General features: G+C 39.1%; 2 protein-coding genes across 4 annotated transcripts in view; both read right to left on the reverse strand.

The window, feature by feature from the left end:
• Positions 1–7,682, reverse strand: part of sash1a (SAM and SH3 domain containing 1a) — a 228,528-nt gene extending 220,846 nt beyond the window's left edge. The window contains exon 1 of the mRNA XM_071479305.1: positions 7,478–7,682. The gene's annotated coding sequence lies outside the window, so the exon portion shown is untranslated. The remainder of the gene's footprint in view (positions 1–7,477) is intronic.
• Positions 7,683–10,808: 3,126 nt separating this feature from the next.
• Positions 10,809–19,086, reverse strand: part of stxbp5a (syntaxin binding protein 5a (tomosyn)) — an 87,222-nt gene continuing 78,944 nt past the window's right edge. For 2 of the 3 annotated variants that reach the window (XM_071479307.1, XM_071479308.1), the window contains 6 exons: positions 18,105–18,386; positions 16,627–16,996; positions 15,110–15,275; positions 14,667–14,778; positions 14,346–14,566; positions 10,809–13,830 (listed from right to left, as the gene is read on the reverse strand). In XM_071479307.1, the coding sequence (XP_071335408.1) occupies positions 13,789–13,830; positions 14,346–14,566; positions 14,667–14,778; positions 15,110–15,275; positions 16,627–16,996; positions 18,105–18,386 (1,193 nt within the window). In that variant the 3' untranslated portion in view covers positions 10,809–13,788. The remainder of the gene's footprint in view (positions 13,831–14,345; positions 14,567–14,666; positions 14,779–15,109; positions 15,276–16,626; positions 16,997–18,104; positions 18,387–19,086) is intronic. The other variant, XM_071479309.1, reaches the window with a different exon arrangement.

Raw genomic sequence — 19,086 nt, forward strand, 5'->3', positions numbered from 1 at the left:
AAAAGCATTGATGCTTTTGGGATTTGTGTGCATTTGTACATTCATGTGTGTATGTAGACTGAATGTGTATATGTCTACAGGCAAATCTCTGGCTGGAAGAATGATCGCAAAGTGCTTTGTCCTGATCAGTGAAAAAAAACTTCCCCTGTGGCACTTGAGTGTGGTCAATATCTTAGCAGAGCTGCCAAAAATACCATTTCAGTGACAAAAGAATTGCCTCTGTGTGACATGCAATAGATTCTGATCACAACCAAGTGATATGAAAACCTTATGTATTTTTTATTTTTTTTAACATGTGTACTATAACAAGTATCATCTATCCACCTATCATTCTTGTAAGAGTAACCTCTGATTAAGAGTAACTATGCTGCACTCTAAGTGCATACATACATTTATATCATTCTATTTACAACAATTTGATGTTTAGATTTCTTAAAAGCAGATATAATTCATCCTATCTGCTATATTCAAACTTGGATCACAGCTGATATACATTTGTTGCTTTTAAGGATAATATCCAATCTGACAAGTAACAGGAAGATAAAAAGCCATCCACAATATTCACAATAATAAGTTTAAATACAGCAAAATCTAATGTCTGTGCCATAATATAATGATCAGATGATAATTCTTCACACAAACTGTCTGTTATTAGCACAACTATAACATCTGTCTGCTTGGTAATGCCCTTGCAAAGCATTCATTGGGTACTGGTTTGAGACATGCCATTAGATAGAGCAGATGAATAAAATATTCATAACATCACAGGCACACTGATATAAGTGACATTCTTTACAGATCAGTGTTGTTAAAACTGGTAGAACCTGTCTGCGCTTGTCTCAGTTAAAATTCTGGGAGATTTTATCGTCGTCTTTTAAGATTTAATGTCAGTTCTTTGCAGAATGTATAATTATTCCAGAGCTCTATTCATTCATTGATGTAAAGCTTATAATTAAATGACCAAGCAACAATATTAAATGGTCATCACAGAAATGACTCACAGAAATGTTACTTAGTGTTAATGATAAAGAAAACATGACAATATAATGGTGACTTTTTATAGCTCAATTTTGGAGGCTATGATATTCACTTGCAGCCAAGATAACCATGATCAAACTGACTGCGATTGGTTTTTATAGGCAGACTAATCACAGTGACGCTATAATGGCAGCATTAATCAACAATTAATAAGATCCTTATTTGTATGTTAAAGTGCCAGTTAATGCAAACCATTGCTGTACTTTATTACTTACTGTTGTTCATTCCCTGCACATCAAACTGTTCATTAAATGAGCTGCCTGAAACAGTGATCAAAAGGCAAGCAAAGTGCAAGATGACATCTGCCTCCATTAGCCTGCAAGCACTGGAAGTTTTCTTTATTTACCCCCTGCTTCATACTGTCACACATTCATCACACACTATAGTGCAGCTCCAGAAACCAGCGAGCAGCCTACCACTCTTAATGGAATACAAGTCAAGCAAAATGCAAATTAATATGCTTCACCAGGGTGAAGACTTAATAGAAGCTTATGATTGACCCACATTTTAACGTAAACTCTCACAGGGCAAAACATATCCCTGTGGCAGTGCTCAATTTTCTTTGCTGACAGCCACCATTCAAATCCCCTTTCCCAATCACACAGTTGCCGTGGAAACACCAGCAGCTGCCAGGCAGTCATTTAAAAATTCCAAGATGAAGCGCCTGGATCTCTGGAATTCCAGTGGGGGAATATAGTCTGCCAAAGACACATGGGTTCAAAGAAGTAGGATACCACATATCACCACAGACTGTTCATTTGTTTTCTGTTGCACAATGTGTTGTAAAACAACGCATTAAACAATTATCTTGCATGATCTGACACGACACAAAGGAAAATTGAATGAGGAAGCACGGCTAAGTGTGTGCACTTGGGGGTTCATGTTTTATGGAGTGCTTATACGCTCCAGACCATCTTCCCTGTTTGTACAGGCACTATGCTGAGTTTGTTCATTCTAGGTTTTTAATCAACACCCAAAGTACTACTGAAGAAGAACAGGATAATTTACTGGCCAGATGTGTTAATTAGACCCTGTGTACTATTCAAACAGATAGGAGAAGTATAAAGTCCCACTGTGTACAAACACCTATGATTCTGTATTAAGGGGCAACAGTCAGTGTCTGTTAAGTTATAATATGTAACTTTTCCACATTAAAATGTCTAGAAACAGCTAAACCAATATTATAGTATATATTTTTTTGAGTTGTGAAATTGAGTAAAATTTTATCCCAAATGTTTCCAGTGATTCTCAAACCTAGAGAAACCAATGATTTTAATCATGGTAACGGTCCATTTCATTGGGTTGCCTGTCAATGACGTCTATATACAGTATTTTAACCAGATGAAAGATTTGAGTCATCAGATGTGTGGATCTTAGGTTATCAGAGATTAAAGTCACGCAAATGTTGGCAGCCCAGCTCCCAGCCACTCCAGGACAACCAATGTCTACTAAAGAGCCTTGGTGAACCACTGACTTTTAAAGTTAAACTGCTTTATTTATTGTTTCCACTGGTTTTAATCCCCTGGCCCATGTGTTATGGAGAAGGACATGCCTGCAGATAATTTGGCTGCCAGTAAAAACCTCCTGGTCTGGTTAGTTATCAGAGAAACAATCGAAATAAAGGTTAGCAGCAGTCTTAGCTCCCAACCTTTCCCTGATATCCTGTGTCCACTGTATAGCATTGGCGAAACACAGACTTTAAGTGTGAAACTGCTTTATTCAGTGCTTTTCTGGGTCTTTTTGTTTTGGAGAGGAGACCCAGTAAAAACCTCCTGAATGACTGACACTAAAGGAATCAAAACTGGGAGTAACTTATGGCAGTGATGGTGAAGACAACTCCCATGATCCCACACTATTTCATGACATCACCCAATTCTGTATTTTGTTATTGTTTTGATCGCAAGAACCCTAGTGGTAGAAGTTTAAACTGTGCGTTTAAAGAAGAAATGACGACGTTGAGAAAACTCTCACAAGGTCCATTGAGTAGCCGTCCTTGATCTTTTGATCGTACCACATGATCTTAATCAACAGATGTTTTCTCAGTTGTCATGGAGCCGTAAATGTTTAATTTTTCAATGCTTTTTTTATACTTTAGGGAGTAGTTTTAAGCCTCCCAATCTATGCCTCAGTGAAAATCAATATGATGATATCAAGCGTAAGGATTAAAAAAAAAAAAAAACAACAACAAAAAAACAAAACAAGAAATGTATATAAATGGAATTTATATATTGGATTAATTCTAATTGATAAATGCATGTCAAACTATTGGTCAAGTAAATTACAGACAGCTCCCTCGTTGTCACACTGTCGCCTCAAGACCACACCTCTGAAAAGACAAGTGTGTCACCACGACACAGTGAGGGAAGAAGTCATACTGCTCCAAATTATTGCTTACATTATACTACAAAAGAAAAGCAAAGGCTGCACTAATTGCAGCGCTTCCTAACCTCAAAAACCACAGGTTGCCCAAACAGCAAGTTACCATCCAGATTTGGAACAGCTTGTCCTTGGGCAGACAAATTAGGACAATGAATGGGTTCCCTCCCAGTTGGTGATTGGCTTTATGGCATTTTGATAAAAGGGCACCACAGACAGAACAGGTTAGTGTCTATTTTTAACAATTCCCTATTATGTCATAATTATCCAAGAACATTTCTGGCATACCTGGACACCTAATGCAAGTTAATTAAACATGAATCTTACCTAAAAGAAATTGGTCTCTTTTGCAGAGGTTCTGCCAGTGAAAAAGTGAGAATAAATGGCTATATGCATGTTCCAGGATTCAATCACCATTAGTGGTGCGTGCTGCAGCAGCTCACACAAGGCAAAGGCTCTTAAACTCCCCATTGTTCCCTGTTGGGAAATTACAGGCATTTACAGTCGGGACAGATGAGTGCTGTGTCTAATTTAAGAGAAATGATAACCTCTCTGTCCCTATGACAGGTGTGTATCCGTGTGGCCTAGATAGTGATCATGGGTATTTATTACTCCCACAAGAGCCCTTGGACTGAGCCTTTGGATTATGGGTCTCCTGGGAATATTGAACAAATATTTGAGAAGGGGTTTGGGTATTTGTTACTCTACACACCTCTGTGGATAAGACACATTTAATCATTTACACAAAATGGTGCTCAATGGTACAGTAAGAGCTGCTGCTCAGCAGCAAACAATGCCCTTCCACATACTAACCTAAGTAATATGGACAGTCTCCTGTTGCCACATGGGAAATATAAACAGATACCTTGCTGAGATTGTTAATTATTGATGAAGTGTTACAACTAGATTAGATCACCTGGTATGATCAAATATACATTATGGCAGACAGGACATCTTTGATAAAATTGTTATGGTAACCAGGACACATGAAAGTGGTGGCCAGATGTTTCAGTGTGGCTGGGATTGCACCTTCGAGTGTGTTTTGTGTGTGTGCCCATCAGTTTTTGAGAGGAAAGAGAGAGGATTTTAAAGGCATACTGCATGCTCTCTGGAGAATGTTCCTGCTCCTCCTCATATTAGCCACATCAAATCATAAGACAACAAAGCAATAATTAAAAGGAAGGAGGAAAAATTAATTACATACATGATTAAAAAGAAACTTTGCAAACTCTCTTGAATGCAGTTACGGGGTTAATGATGGTACAACTATCTCATGCAGTCAAATTATCTTGTACTAGCTGCTGAAGCACCATGCCTGCTTTCAAACCAGCCATTAAAGTTTAATTCCTTTTATGCTAAAAACACGGCATGCCTTGCATATTGAAATGGTCCCTCTCCAGGAGAAACAAAGCCACTCTTCCCTAAACAGCAATAAATGTTTTGACAAGTGAAATGTTCAAGGATTCTACAGACACAACAAATCAAATGTTTTTTTAAGTGCTTTCTCTTCTTTTTTCAAAAGTTAATTTTGCCATCAGAGAAGCACTTTGGACAACAGGACAAATGCATCAAAACCCCTCATGTTTATCCAGCATCAAAATAAACCCACACTGAATTCATTTTGATATAAAAGGCTAGTATAGTGGCAAACAGCAAATAGTCCTAATTTGAGTAATACAGCTGTCATTTATTGTAGAGAGTGAAGTCTCAAACAACTACATAAAAATGATCAACAAGATTGTAATTTGATAAAGAACATTATACAGTATTAAAAATAGACCAGCTATAACATGACAGCAACACTCACAGAAGGCAAGACATGACAGGAAGACAGGAACAAGTCTTCCTATGCCTTAGTCACAGCTCACTGAACCAGAGTGATTAAACTCCACTTCAGTGCCTGTTGTAATTATACACACACACAAGACCTCAATTTGTGTTTATTAGTGCTGTGGTATTTCAAAACCACATATTACAGCAAATTGAAATTGGTCGCACAGGCTGAGGGTTTGGATGGCGGCCATTTTGTTTCCATATGCATTCCATGATGTTGTCTTTCGCGTGCATGCCCATGCCCTCTCTGAAGAAGGTCTAAAAATGGGTACATATTTAGTTCATATCATTTTTTTTTTTTGCAAAACTTAAGGTCTCATAGCCCATTTGGAGCAATATCTTTTCTCAGAAGGCAGAGAAGAACATGTGAGCGACCAGAGGCCAGCAGGTCACAGCTCCATCACTGAGCCTTCAGACTCTGTTCACTCCACCAGGGAGCAAGGAACTGAGTTGGAGCCATTTTAAAATTACAAGGTCAGACTTTCAACCACACCCATGTCTGTTTTAGACACCCTTTCTCTTCCTAGACACACATGTGCACACACACACACACACACACAGAAAGATAAAACCAGCATAGAGATTTCTACTCATTATTCTACTCATTACCAAAACAGATGTTTCTCAGCTTGACAGATTGGAGCAAATGACCCTTTTAACACATTTCCCTGTTGTGTGCAGGTTGATTGTTAACAGGGTACAGTTAAGCCAAACAGAAACATATGTATTTAAATGAGCCTTGACTAAAAGCTTAAGTTCTGCCTCTTTATTATAAGAGCAAGAGATGCTCTTGCAGTAGAAACTGAACATTGGTTAAAACTCAGACAGACATGGAATGTGTTGCATATTTTTTCTGACAAAACTAGAGATGAAACAGGATCCAGAGGCATCATTTAATGGTGTCATAATTTTCCTTATTTGCTTGTAGAAACACAGTAAACATGAAGTCATCCTTTTGCCTTCAGTCTATGAAAGTCAAGATGCTGATTGTGTTTGCAAACTTGATCCTCCCTACAGTATTTTATTACTGTAAAGAGCAACTATTATGGAGACATGAATAGTCACTGTATTACAGTAAATCCAATTTTAACCAACCCCAAACTGTATCAATTCTCTGCCTTTATCTTTAATTAAAAGTGCAAGATGTTGCAGATTTCTTACCAGACATCATATTGATTTGTGTTCAAACTTCCAATCTGCATCAGGAAGTGATGTCATATTGTTTGTTTCAGATATAAAAGTCAATCTCATGATTTAAAGCTGCAAAGATATTTATAAATGATGCTAGACCACCAGTCATTATTTACTAGTATAATTCCAATTGAACTAGTTGAAAGTGAACTCAAATATATCATAAGCCTCAATCCAAAAACAAAAATCAAACCATGCAGAGAGCATCAAATTAAATAATACCCATCTACTACAGGCTACCACGTGTCTTTCCCGTTAGAGGGGGTAGACCACGATGAGATTGTCTTCTTTATTTAGCACCTTCTGCTTGTGGGTCAGGTGCCAACTGTTGTGGGGACATTTCCCAACAAAGCTCCAGCAACCAGTGTAGGGAATAAAACCAGAAATCCTCTAGAAGTGCAGCAGGCGAACACACTTCATGCAGCCAGTAACTGCAAATTAACACACACACACACACACACAAACAAAAAAAGGAGCACACAATATGTTTTTATGAAAAGCTAATGGAGGAGCTTGGCAGTCAGATGCATTTATGATATAAATAGCAAAGGATGTTGACACACAGATTGAAATATTCTCTGAAGTGTAACTAAATGAGAAATGCTTGTGGAAAATGTGAATGTCTGACAAGAAAACATGTTCATTTTTCCCATGAAGCCAATATTGGAGGGGGGGGGGGGGGACTTATGTGAATGGGCTGTGTGCAAGACAGTAGTCATGTGTACATCCCTATGAGGCAAGAAAACAAGGAAACAAATACAATAACAATGTCCCCTTGCAAGACCAATTCATTTTAAGCTAGTGTATTTCTCCACTGTCTAAGTCGCCACCAGGAGAGCACCACATTGTACAGTATGTGCCAATTCACCACCAAAGCCACCACCAAATTGAAATTAGCAGCCAACAAACAAATACATAACACACAGTGGTTACATGAAAATAGAAGGCAAGTGCCCCTGCCTAATACTGCGCAAAAATACAAAAAAACACCAATTGTACAGCCAAGATATAATTCTCCTCACAAGCAGCTGATATTTACCTTGGTGTCGTGAAGACATCATCTCCGGTAGCGCAGTAATGAGTAAATGCAGCACACCCCAATCTTGACTTGAAGTGAGTCTTTCTAAGTTACAACTGTTTTTTTTTTTTTTTTGTTGTTTTTTTTTTTAACTCCAGAAGAACAAAGCAACTGCACGACCTTTTCCACAAAAGACTTTTTTTTTTAACTTAATTGTTGCCGCAGCAAACGAACAGGTGTAACTAATTTGGTTAATGATGGCTGTGGCCAGGTTCCAATAAGTGTTGCTGAGGCTGCTCCGCTTAGCAACCCCACACGATAGCGGAGCACTGAACCAGGCTCAGCTTGATAGAACGCAGCCATAATTAATGTCGTTAATTACACCTGTGCCTTTCCCGCAGTAGCGTGTCAAAACGTCTGCCACGAAGAAAGGTCCATCAAATCATTCTTACGTGATTAAAGCTTTGCTGAAGCAACATGACGGGACAGTTGGCAGGTAGGCCTGCATGTGTTTCGAAGGAGGGCTGCTACCGGCACGCTTGTAGGGGGATATTGCAGCGGAAGTGTGTGAAATGCAGCAACTAGGCCAAAAGGTACGCGGGACTGATGTTGTAGCTTGTCGAGTGTGTCATGTGTGAAGGGGTCTGTCTGAGCCTGTCCTGCAATTGTTAGTCATATAAACAGATGGCTCAATGACTCAAATAAGCCCCTATTGAAAGTCTTATTTTGTAGGCTACTTAGATTTAAAAAAAAACAAAAACATTGGTGTGTTCTTATCTGATCTGTAGGTTTCACAGTTAAGAGACATTTAAGAGAACAAATGGCCCAACCATGCATTTGATCTGCTGGATAAAAGCAAATCTATACTTCTTATTTTGCACCAGACACCAGAACCAGTATCAAATAACACAGACCTTAAATTGAACAGCTTATGCCCCTGAAATGAGGTATATATCAACTGGAAAATGTAATGCTTCCTTAACAAAATGTCGATGCCATGAAACTGGATTGCTTTTGATCTTTTGCCCAGAAAACCATTGCATTTTAGATGGCAGATTCAACTGTTTTTAACAGTAAACATCAGGTAACAATTTTTGTTTCATAAAATGAGCTGATGTATTCCAAAGCAAAACCTGTCAGTGCCTGTTATTTCTCAGGGAGAAAAAAAACCAAAACAAAACATAAAATATCTTACATTTATGATGGTTTAACTCAAGCTTAAAACAGACAGCTCATTTTCCTTTGGGCTCTCCCAGGTGTTACACTGATTCTTGTTGTGCAGATGTGGCTCAGGTCAATCATGTTTCCAGTCACCACAGCAACAGTCACAATGACGTGTCATTTGCTGAGCAGCATGCTCAGCTCAGAATTGCCTAACCCTGTATCTGTGTGTTCAAGCGTGTGCTAACAAGGTCAGCAGTTCAAACAGTATGTATCAACAAACATTTCTCCCCAGTGACCTTCTCTTCATGGCTTCAGTCAAATTGAACAAATCAACATGATGTTTTTTTCCTCACCTAACCAATCTCGTTTCCTCTGTCTCCTTTCCTCTCTCCCATTAACTTACTCTTCTGCCTTTAGGACTACAGAAGCTTATCTCTGATGAAAAACACATGCACTCCTTCTAATAAAATTATGACACCACTTTATGTGATAGTTTTGTTTATGTAAAGAAGGGATGATGATAAGCCAAAAGGCCATAACCCTTTTTCATTATATGAGAAGACAGAGTGCAAGGAGGGGAGGAGAGTCATAACCATTTCCTGTATATACAGAGTACATTAGTTTTTCACATGTATGTTTACATCTATTATTTTTATTCAATTGTGGATGCATATTACTTATGAATTTTGGATATAAATCTTTCCAAAGAGTAAGTTCAAATAATTAAACACATGCATGTTTAGAAAAGGAGGGTAAACACTGCTGCTTGTTAATTTGTTGTTATTACAAGAAAGCAAAACTCAACAATTTTACAGACAGTGTGGCCCTACAAGGATGATCAGGTTATGGATCTATAGTGTATCTGCTTTAAGATAGACTTATGATTAAAACAGATATAGACAAGACATTCAGCTATGGTCTGCTTTATCTCAGCAGCAAGCAACCAGTTTTAAAAGAGGTTTATGTGCTGGAATATAACATAGTAAGTTTAAGAAAAAAATCTATTACTGTATTTTATTCTTCAGATATATTGCTTTGTCTGGCTTCATGTCTTAACTGATTATTTAACACTGAATTCCACCTATGAGACACCAGGAATGAGTTACAACATGAGGTCAGGAAGCATTAAGCTACAATGTGCAGTTACAGCCTTTAAATCTCTCTACAGGAAATCATCAGCCAAGCTGGAAGCCTCCCAGCTTTCTGCAGCAATTGATCCGCACCATAAGTCGCTGTAAATACAGTACTGGATGAATTTACTGACCTCAATGGGCAGCTTGACTGAAATTTGGACAATTGTATCTCTGATTCAAGGGGTCTGTTCCTTATAATTGTGGTCTATTGTAAGGACGTTCAGTGGAAAAATACTACAGAAAGCCTCACAGTGTAAGATAATTACCATGTTTCTAGTGCAAGACACATTTACCAAAAGTCATGATCAGAGTCACTTAATGGTACTTTGCAATTGTCTGTAATTCAAGTATAAAAGAGTCTTTAAAAAACAGCCAAGAGCGAATCAAAACTCTTATTTCTGAGAAAAAGGTGACCTTCAAGAGCTCAATTGAACGCTGTGTCACCCATGTCATGTGTTCAAAGAAACCAGAGAGCAAACTTGGAAGTCACTTAGTGTGATCAATACAGGGTTGTGCTTCTCTAAGAAAGGGGGCAATACAGTATAAGTAGACCATATAAGCTCAAAAACCAAGCTATTCGAGGGACTGTTAGAAAATACATTATATTATACCTCAAATGGAAAAACCACACAGATCTGCATCTCACTTCATAGTCAAATTCTACTGCCAATTTCTATTTGTATCCATAGATTTTAATAAGTCAAATGTTAAGCTGGTTAGATCACCAAAGGACAACTTGAAGGCCACTGTTTTCTGTTGGCCACACCACTTGTCACATCCACTCAGTCTAAATGCATGTAGATGCAACTGTATGTGTCTGCTGCCATCTAGTGTACAGATGCAAATATGGCAAGTCCTCCATTCTCAGCCTCATCTTTAGTGCAGTATTTGTCTGTTTGGACATACATACCAACACTATGTACACCATTATACTCTCGTCATTTGCAATAATCCCCAACAGTACAATGCAGGTATCTATGCTTTTCTGTCAACATGGTAAAATCTTAATATTTGAATTTGAAGTTTTTTTTTTGAAAGATGCTTGAAGACAAATATACATTTTCCACTTTTATTTTCCATTGCACAGTAATCTCTATCTACAGAATTTCTAAATTTTTGTGGCAGCAGATAAAGTCATAAACATCCATGTGAAAGTTGCATAAAACTGTACAAGAAAATTGGCTACAATGAGAAAAATACTGCAACCCACTGATAACTGTTGAATCCAGGACAGAAGATGGCATATGGCAGATCGACAGGACTCCCTCTTCTTGTTGTTTGAGTTTGTGGATTGTATTGGGTAAGAATACTGCATACTGTAGTGTATGGACAAGAAACAAATCACTCAAAGATGAAAAAACAAGTATAACATTGAAAAAAGAAAAAGAAAAAAAACAAGTAACACATAACAGTTGGGTTGGAGGGAAAGACACTGAAGTGGTTTTCAGGGATGACCTCTAGATAAACCTAGCTATTTTTCCTGAATTTTTTTTTTTTTTCTTCTTTGCCATGGGGGAAAAGACAGAGCTACCTACCAACATCCAAACTACAATGCTTACTAAACACAGAAGGCCAGATCTGTAGCTGTGGAACCAATGGAGTCACCAGAAGACTCGCTGGAGGAAGAGAGACATCAGAGGACGAAGGCAAAGACTGAAAAGTGAAGGAGAGCCGAAGCATGTGTGCAAAGACTGAACGTGCGGCAGTTAAATTAAACCAGAATTCAGAGGTCATCCTTTAATGCTGACTATACTATTGTTATCTTTTTATCATCATCAGTGGCTTTAGTTAGTGTAACAGACACTCGACTGGACACAGACTGCTGACTGGTGAGGGACTAGGACATCAACATCAATTATTAAACAACCAAAACATAATCTCTCAAATTATATCACTTAATTTACATGAACATGCCCTAACACACAGACAGACATAAGTACAAACACACATTCTCACACGCACACACACGCACACATCCACACGTAGATGAATACCATAAATATTGTTGTGTCTGAGCTGCAGTGGAATGGTTCAGGTTTTTTCTTTTAAGGAAACAGCCTTATCAACCGACAGTTAGGCCACTTTAAACATCAATTATTTGTCCAAATGTTACATTTAATGACATATTGTGATACAATATTACTATAAATGGCTGAGTTCCATTGCAACTTGCTCCATTTCTTTAACCATGAAATATGATGTAGATGATAATACTCTTAAATAGGGTCTGCGCTCCATGGGTGAAGCCACGCAGAATTACACATATTACTGTACAACTTCTGGTGTCAAGACTCATGGAGTGACAAGCCAAATGATAATGCAATGGAAAAGCTAAAGCAACTCTTTGGCGTCAGAAAAAATATGGCCTCTCTCCTCTTATGTTGCTTGAGCAACCTTGACATTTACTTTCCAGTTGGTCTTAGATTGTCAAACTATTTACTTATATACAAATAAAGGTTAAAAGCCTGGTAGACAGAGAGATACACCACATTTGAGCTTTACTGCAAACATGGATACAGAAACAAGATATTAATGAAGGTGAAAGTTTCTGACACCAAACACAACTGTCTCTTGCACCTCAATAAATATTAACAAAGAAATCACACAGACAACTTTCTCAAATAGACAACCGTCAGTAAAATACTGAAAAAAAAACCTGAAATATGTTTGAAATTTATACCTTTAAAGAATTACACATCCATGTTTCTATTATCCTGCATATATGGATACATATAAATAGGATTTCAACCCATGTGTATGTAATCTCCATACTGATGCGCACTCCAGAATTTGTAAACCACTAAATCTGGCTAGACTATTAGTGTATTTAATACTGATGAGATCAGCATTTGTACAGTCACACTCAGACTAAGCCAAACTGTGGAGACGTATGACATTAGAGGATGAGGGAGGCAGTTAACATCACATCAGATAAGTGAAGAATTGAAATCCTCAGGTAAACAGAGAGTACTAAATTATATATGCCTTTTATATTGTTGCCCTCCTTTTAGATTCCAGCCCTTTTCATAAGGAGAAATTAATTCGATTTGTTTGACAAAAGCCACAAAAACATATTTTTTCAACAAATCAAATATCATCCACTTTCACAACAATAGAAAAATAAGAGATTTTCCAATAATACAGACGGAGCAAAAAACCCAACAAATAACAAATAGAGGAATGGCGAGAAAATAGAAATTAACACACACACACACTCACACACACTCACACACACACTGTTGGTAACAATATGAAAGTCTGTAAGATACAGAGGAGAGTCTAGAGGTTGAGCGAGATGACGAGATATCCAGTGTACATCAGAATAAGTTGCTTTTATCCCTGTGACTCTCTGCATAGAGGAGGGATCTGTCACTGTGGCAGCACTTCCTGTGGATCTCCAACGCTGCCTCCTTCAGCCCTCCCACCCTGCTTCTGTCTCCTCCTTGAGTTATCCCTTTCTTTTGTACTTGTCACTCGGAAGTGGATACAGCGTTGCACATTTATTAGATTTATGTATATATAATGATGTATTTAGATTTTTTTTTTCCTTCTTTTTACATTTAAAGAATTTTTTTGTAGTCTTTGTTTCTTCGTTAGATATTTGTCTTTTTTTCAACTGTGTTCATGGGTTTGAATACTGCCCACCGTGGGCTCCGAGTGAAGAAAAACAGTAAAGGACGTTTTTGGCAAATGAGAATGAAGAATCTCCAGGTGCGTGGGCCAATTGGCTACCTCGGAAGAGAGGCTGAACAGAGATAAACTAACAGACAAGAACATAAAAAAAGACACCATTTATTTGCTTCCTCTGAGGTTGTCCTTCTCCCTTGTCTACCCCTCAGTTCCATCTTAAGACTGAGGTAAGAACAGTATTCAACATTGTGCTAGGGAATAAAATCCCAAGTGTCTCAGTGAAGAAGGTTTGGAGGGATGGATGAATGGACAGACGGACGGGTGGGTGGAGTCACGGTGAGTCCAAATGATCCAATGGAAGGTGAAAGCCTTGTCCATGGAGCTCTGCTCCTCCCCCATCACTGATCAGAACTGGTACCATTTTTTGTCTTTGCACTTCAGCATCATCTGAAAACAGAAGACATATTGCAGTGGGAACAAGTATGAGGAAGACCTACCTAACTGATGCTCAGTCCATGATCTTTATGATTAGTTCAAGACCTAAAAGTCATCACAACTAATCCTTCTGCTCTCACCGAAGTTCATTTTACACATCATGCAGCGATGACTGGTCAGTCAAATTATACGTATTGTATGGAAATTAAGATCTCATGTCAAAATGTATATCTATTTCATTCCTGAAAATTAAATGTAAGACGAAGTGAGAGCAAGTTCCCTATCCACAGTGGTGGGGACTTTCTGCAGGCATATACTGCCCTCTAGTGGGCAAATCGTGACTAATATTTCTTAAACAAAATATTACCATATTGCATATCCAATGTCTTCTGCCATTAGAAGATTATTCCTCAGTGAACTTTTTTCAAAATTTCATCAGTCTACACTTTTTACCATTCTGTATAAGCACTGTGCATAGGTACATGTGCACAAGCATGATGCTTTGAACTTGTAGCATTTTCTGTTACCTCATGGGCGTGTTTGGAAAAGGAATCTGCGCTGGCCATCATGGCAGCTGTCCTCTCCTCCAGCTCGCCCAGTTTCTGGCCTCTTTCATCCAGTGCTATTCGGGCCCGTGCCAAATCTCCAACCACACCAGAGGCTGCCCCCTTCATGCCTTCAATGCCACCTGGGCCTGGGATGTGCTGGGCCAGGCTTCGAGATGCCTTCCCAGCTGCTATCTCACCAACTGAGTAAAGGTGGAAAAGAAAAAGAGGAAGAGGTGTGTGAATGAAACTTTGCATCAACAAGGGACTGAAATACTGTATATATGTGTAGGATTGGCATACATAGCTCCTCTCTGTCCAGTGACTGTGCTCCTCCCCCAAAGAGACCTTTGAAGAACCCTCTGTTTGGTGCCTCTGGTGTCTCCACTGGTGTAAAAAGTTCACCCAGCATCTCCTGAAACATCAGCACACCAACACATTACACTGCTACATAGAGTTTGACTGCCTGTGTCTACTGTTTCTGTGTTTTGTTATCCACAGTATACGTACACATAATACTACAGAGCATACGACACACAGGGTCTAGCATACAGCATGTAAAATATACATATGAATACACAGTTCTGCACATACAGAATATACTGCGCCTATCATGCATGTACCCAAAGATATTTCCTCCAGTTATTTTACATGACCATGTCAGTTGTCTTTAATATGAATTGTTATCTAATCCTTCCTAAAACATTTCCAAATTATATGCACATAAATATACAGTGTGTACTGACTTGCAGGTTTTCACAGGTGTCCTGGCTGTAAGTGATCCTCTGGACCTCAGTGGGGGAGCAGAGGTACATGGCCTGACCTAGGTTGGTGAAACAAAATGTCCTGGCTATCCGCATGTCTGTCAAAGGCAGGTAGTTTACATCCATGAGCGGTCTCAGCCCCGGCAAACTGGACAGGGGACACAGAGATAATTCAAGTAGATTTAGATCCAAGGAAAACAATATCAATATCTCTGCCCTCTAACATATCTAGAATATTTCAGTCCACTGAAACAGTGATGACATTGTTCATGTGCTCTTTAGAGGCAAACACACTCATACAGCACACAAAAAGAGACAGGCAGATGGTTGGGCACCCTTGCTCTGTCTGACACCCATATGGAAGGCTGTTTTGTCTGTGTCTCTCTCCTCTCGGGAGGTGAAGATTAATGAGGATGAGTGACAGACGAATGTGCCCCTCCTCACTTATGCCCCTCCACAACCTGCTGTGTGGGTGCACGTCTGTTTTGGTTGTTCCTAAACTTGTGACGTAGGTTTTAATTGTGAGGGTAAATGGTAATGGTGCAGTGTTAACGGTTTAGTTTAGCGCTGGGGTTAAAGGATGAACATAATCCATGGCAGGTGTTTGCGTGTGGATTGTGACAAAAGTTTGTGTCGGGGGCTCCTGGGGGTACACACAGTGGAGCATGTACCATTAAGGCTTAGTCCTTACCGCAGCGGCCCGTGTTCGAGTCCATAATTCCCTGACTTTCCTGTCTCTCCCTCACTGCAGCTATCATAATAAAAGCAAAAATAACCTAAATAAATAATCTAAAAAATCTGCATCTGACTTTGAATGACAACTTGAACAAAAGGAAAAGTTTAATTGAGGACGGAATATGACAATTGTGTCTGCCTCTGTGGTGACAGCATTTATTTCTCCCATTTAGAAGTTCAGACAATCTGTTGTCCTGATCATATTCTTATACCTAACTGGAACAGCTGCAGTGACAAGTTTCACAGCGAAAACTAATTCCAAAACTATTTCTGCAGCCTAATGCACTCCTCCATCTGTGTGCTCAGACTGTTCCAAAAATTATATTTATGCCAAAATATGGCTCAATACACAACTTCTAACTGAATCCTCATCTACAACCCTGGTGAGCCCCCTGATAAGAAGGCACCTGTGCCTTCCTCCTGCTGCTCTTTTGGTCAGGATTGATCTATCTTCATCACCTAGCTTGCACTTTGGCTTCCTTTTAACTTTTCCTTTAACTTTTTTTTTTTTTTTTTTTACAGTTTGTCATTCTCATTTGTGTGGTGTAACATTGCAATACTGACCAATCCTGGCAAAAAAAAACAAGGGTCATACTGTTATCTGCGAAAGTGATAATACATACCATGCAAGACTGAAGGTGGAACACATCTACTTAAATCCAATAACAGGAACATGATTTATTTGAACTGACTTTGATTGATGCCTTTTATTTATAACCCACTATTTCTGCCTGGTCTTCGATGCAGCTTGACATGTTTCTCACCTGAGGGTCATGATGTGGCCATTGGCACAGAAACAAGCCACACACACGCCTTGGCTCATCTGCACCACATCTGCCCGTAAGATGAAGGAGGTCTCTGTGATGCTGTGTTTATAGATGCAGGTCTGGGAGGGGAGAGAAATGACTTTGGCCTGTTTCTCTGAACACACCACGGCATACTGGCTCTCATTTAGGTCCTGGGAGGTGGAAGGGGACACAGAGACGGGTCGGCGCTTGCGGACCTTCTCTCTTTCTTCACCATCTGCTGTAACGTTAGGCTCGTACCAAGGCTCATACGCAGGGGGCATCTGGGACCCTGTGGAGTCCAGGACAGCCATACGCAAGATGCTGCCCTTCAGCCGTACCAACATGCCTGGTGAATGGAGGGAAAAGGCGTGTTACTGAAATTTGAATTTGAACTCCGTGGCTTTATGTTTTTCATAGGACTGGTGTTTTGTGGAAGCCCTTTAACCCTAATTTTAGACAGTTTTTTATGGACCTTATACAGTTTGTAAAATATCACAGTTTGCACATTACAATTTCCTTTGGTTTTTGTCTGCTGTTTGTTGCAAAGACAAAAAAATCCTCAAAGTATATAAGTTTGTCCTACCTTACCTTTCCTTTATCATGTAAAATCTGCCTCCAATTTGTGTGATTTCCATCTTTTAATTTTAAAGTACCCTGTTGAGTTTTGATCACAAGTGGTGCAATCAAGTAACATTTTCATAAGTGGATCTGGGGGAGTTTTGTACGTGCACAAGGCTGCAACAACCTAAGAACCCCTGTAACAGGCAATAAGAGAAAGAAGTAGAAGACAAGAAATAAAAAAGTTAAAAAAAAAAAAAAGAAAAGCCGACACAAGATGCAGATGCTGAAAAGAATCTTGTCAACTGTGGAAGAGAGTTCTGATCATCAAATATATCCATCAGAAGTGAAACCTTACTGGTGTTTACCTCAAAAATTGTAACGTGGAGTCCAAATGAGACTCCTCAGTGTCTTGCTATTTTACTCATCGCCAATCAGTGGCAGCACCACACCAAGAAATGAAGCAATGCAACAGTAAAAGCAAGAAGACTGCAAGCAAATGTAAATATGGATTTAGATGCATAATAATAATAATAACAATAATAATAATTTAAATGCATATTTTGAAATGATCAAAAATTAGCCCTGTAAATGTTTTATAAGGAAAGAGATGCATTCAACTTGTTTTAAGTGTTAAGTGTGTAAAACACTGAATGTGAACACAACTGTGTCTTGTTTAGAAGAAAACAAGGCACCTTTAACTAAAACAGTCCTGAGGTTAATGCTGATACAAAACCTGGCAACCTACAAGTTTAGTTTTAACCCAAATGCAACAACATAAACAGATCAAATACATTTTGTCCATTAGTAAAGTTCATCTGGTTTTCATTTAACACAGCAACTAACCTGTGATCTAATAACCTGTAATCTATCCATCCCTTCCTCCCACTACTTACCCGTTGGTGAAATGATAACTGGCTGCAGTTGTCGTTGCTCCCCTGCAGGTGGCAATGTGAGAGCTAGGACCAGCACAGTTCCCAGGGAGGTGCCCACATGCAGGCAGTGTGTCAAAGTGCTGTCTCCCTTCCTGGCGAAGGTCTCGCAGAAGTGGAAGGAGCTGATGGCTTCTCGGGCTTCCTTGTCGATGCTGGTGACACTGGAGGAGCGAGAGCGGCTGAAAGAATTGTCCCGGTGGTCTAATGGGTTGGCACCCCGCGGCGGGCATACAGACAGGAGGACAGTAAGGAGAAAACAGAGAGGTAAAGCACCCGCAAAGCAACGACGTACGACACAAACAAGGCAAATGTGGACACTGTGCTGTACATACAGAAAAAATGATAAATAATAAGTGATCAGTTTTCAGAGTTCACAGTAAATGAAACACTTTGGAGGATAAATGTGTTCGGGTTGACTCAAGATATACCAGCTGTGTAACAACTGTACTTGTTCATGACTGATCTTTGTAAGATATCAGAAATGTTGATGCAGGACACTGGGAGACTTTGGTAAATATATCAAAGACTGGTCTCCATATATCTGTCATTTGGTCAACAGAGAACAATCACCTACAACCTAATTGATGGTGATTTACAACATCACAGCCGTCGTACAGTTTATTGTACAATAGAACAAATCCAGTGCAAATATGCATTTGTACATTTTCACAAAGTGATTAAAATGTTAAAATGTTCCATTCCAAATCAGTTGTTATATCAGTATAGAATAACAGGCTGTCAGGCACTTTGGTTAGGTCTCTAACACTGGGACTCTTAAACAAGCATACAGGTAAATGTCTTGGCACTTGCACATTTTAATTTGACCCCTTACATGTTCCATCCATGGTAAAGTTGTACACCCCTGAAGAAGAAAATTTCTCTTTCCTTTTTACAATATTTCTATTTTGGAAACTTTACCTTTACCTTTACTAGAACCAATCAG

Source organism: Trachinotus anak, unplaced genomic scaffold (genome assembly GCF_046630095.1).
Source record: "Trachinotus anak isolate AG129_WGS33_773 ecotype Australia unplaced genomic scaffold, CSIRO_AGI_Tana_v1 ptg000005l, whole genome shotgun sequence".
Taxonomy (NCBI): domain Eukaryota; kingdom Metazoa; phylum Chordata; class Actinopteri; order Carangiformes; family Carangidae; genus Trachinotus; species Trachinotus anak.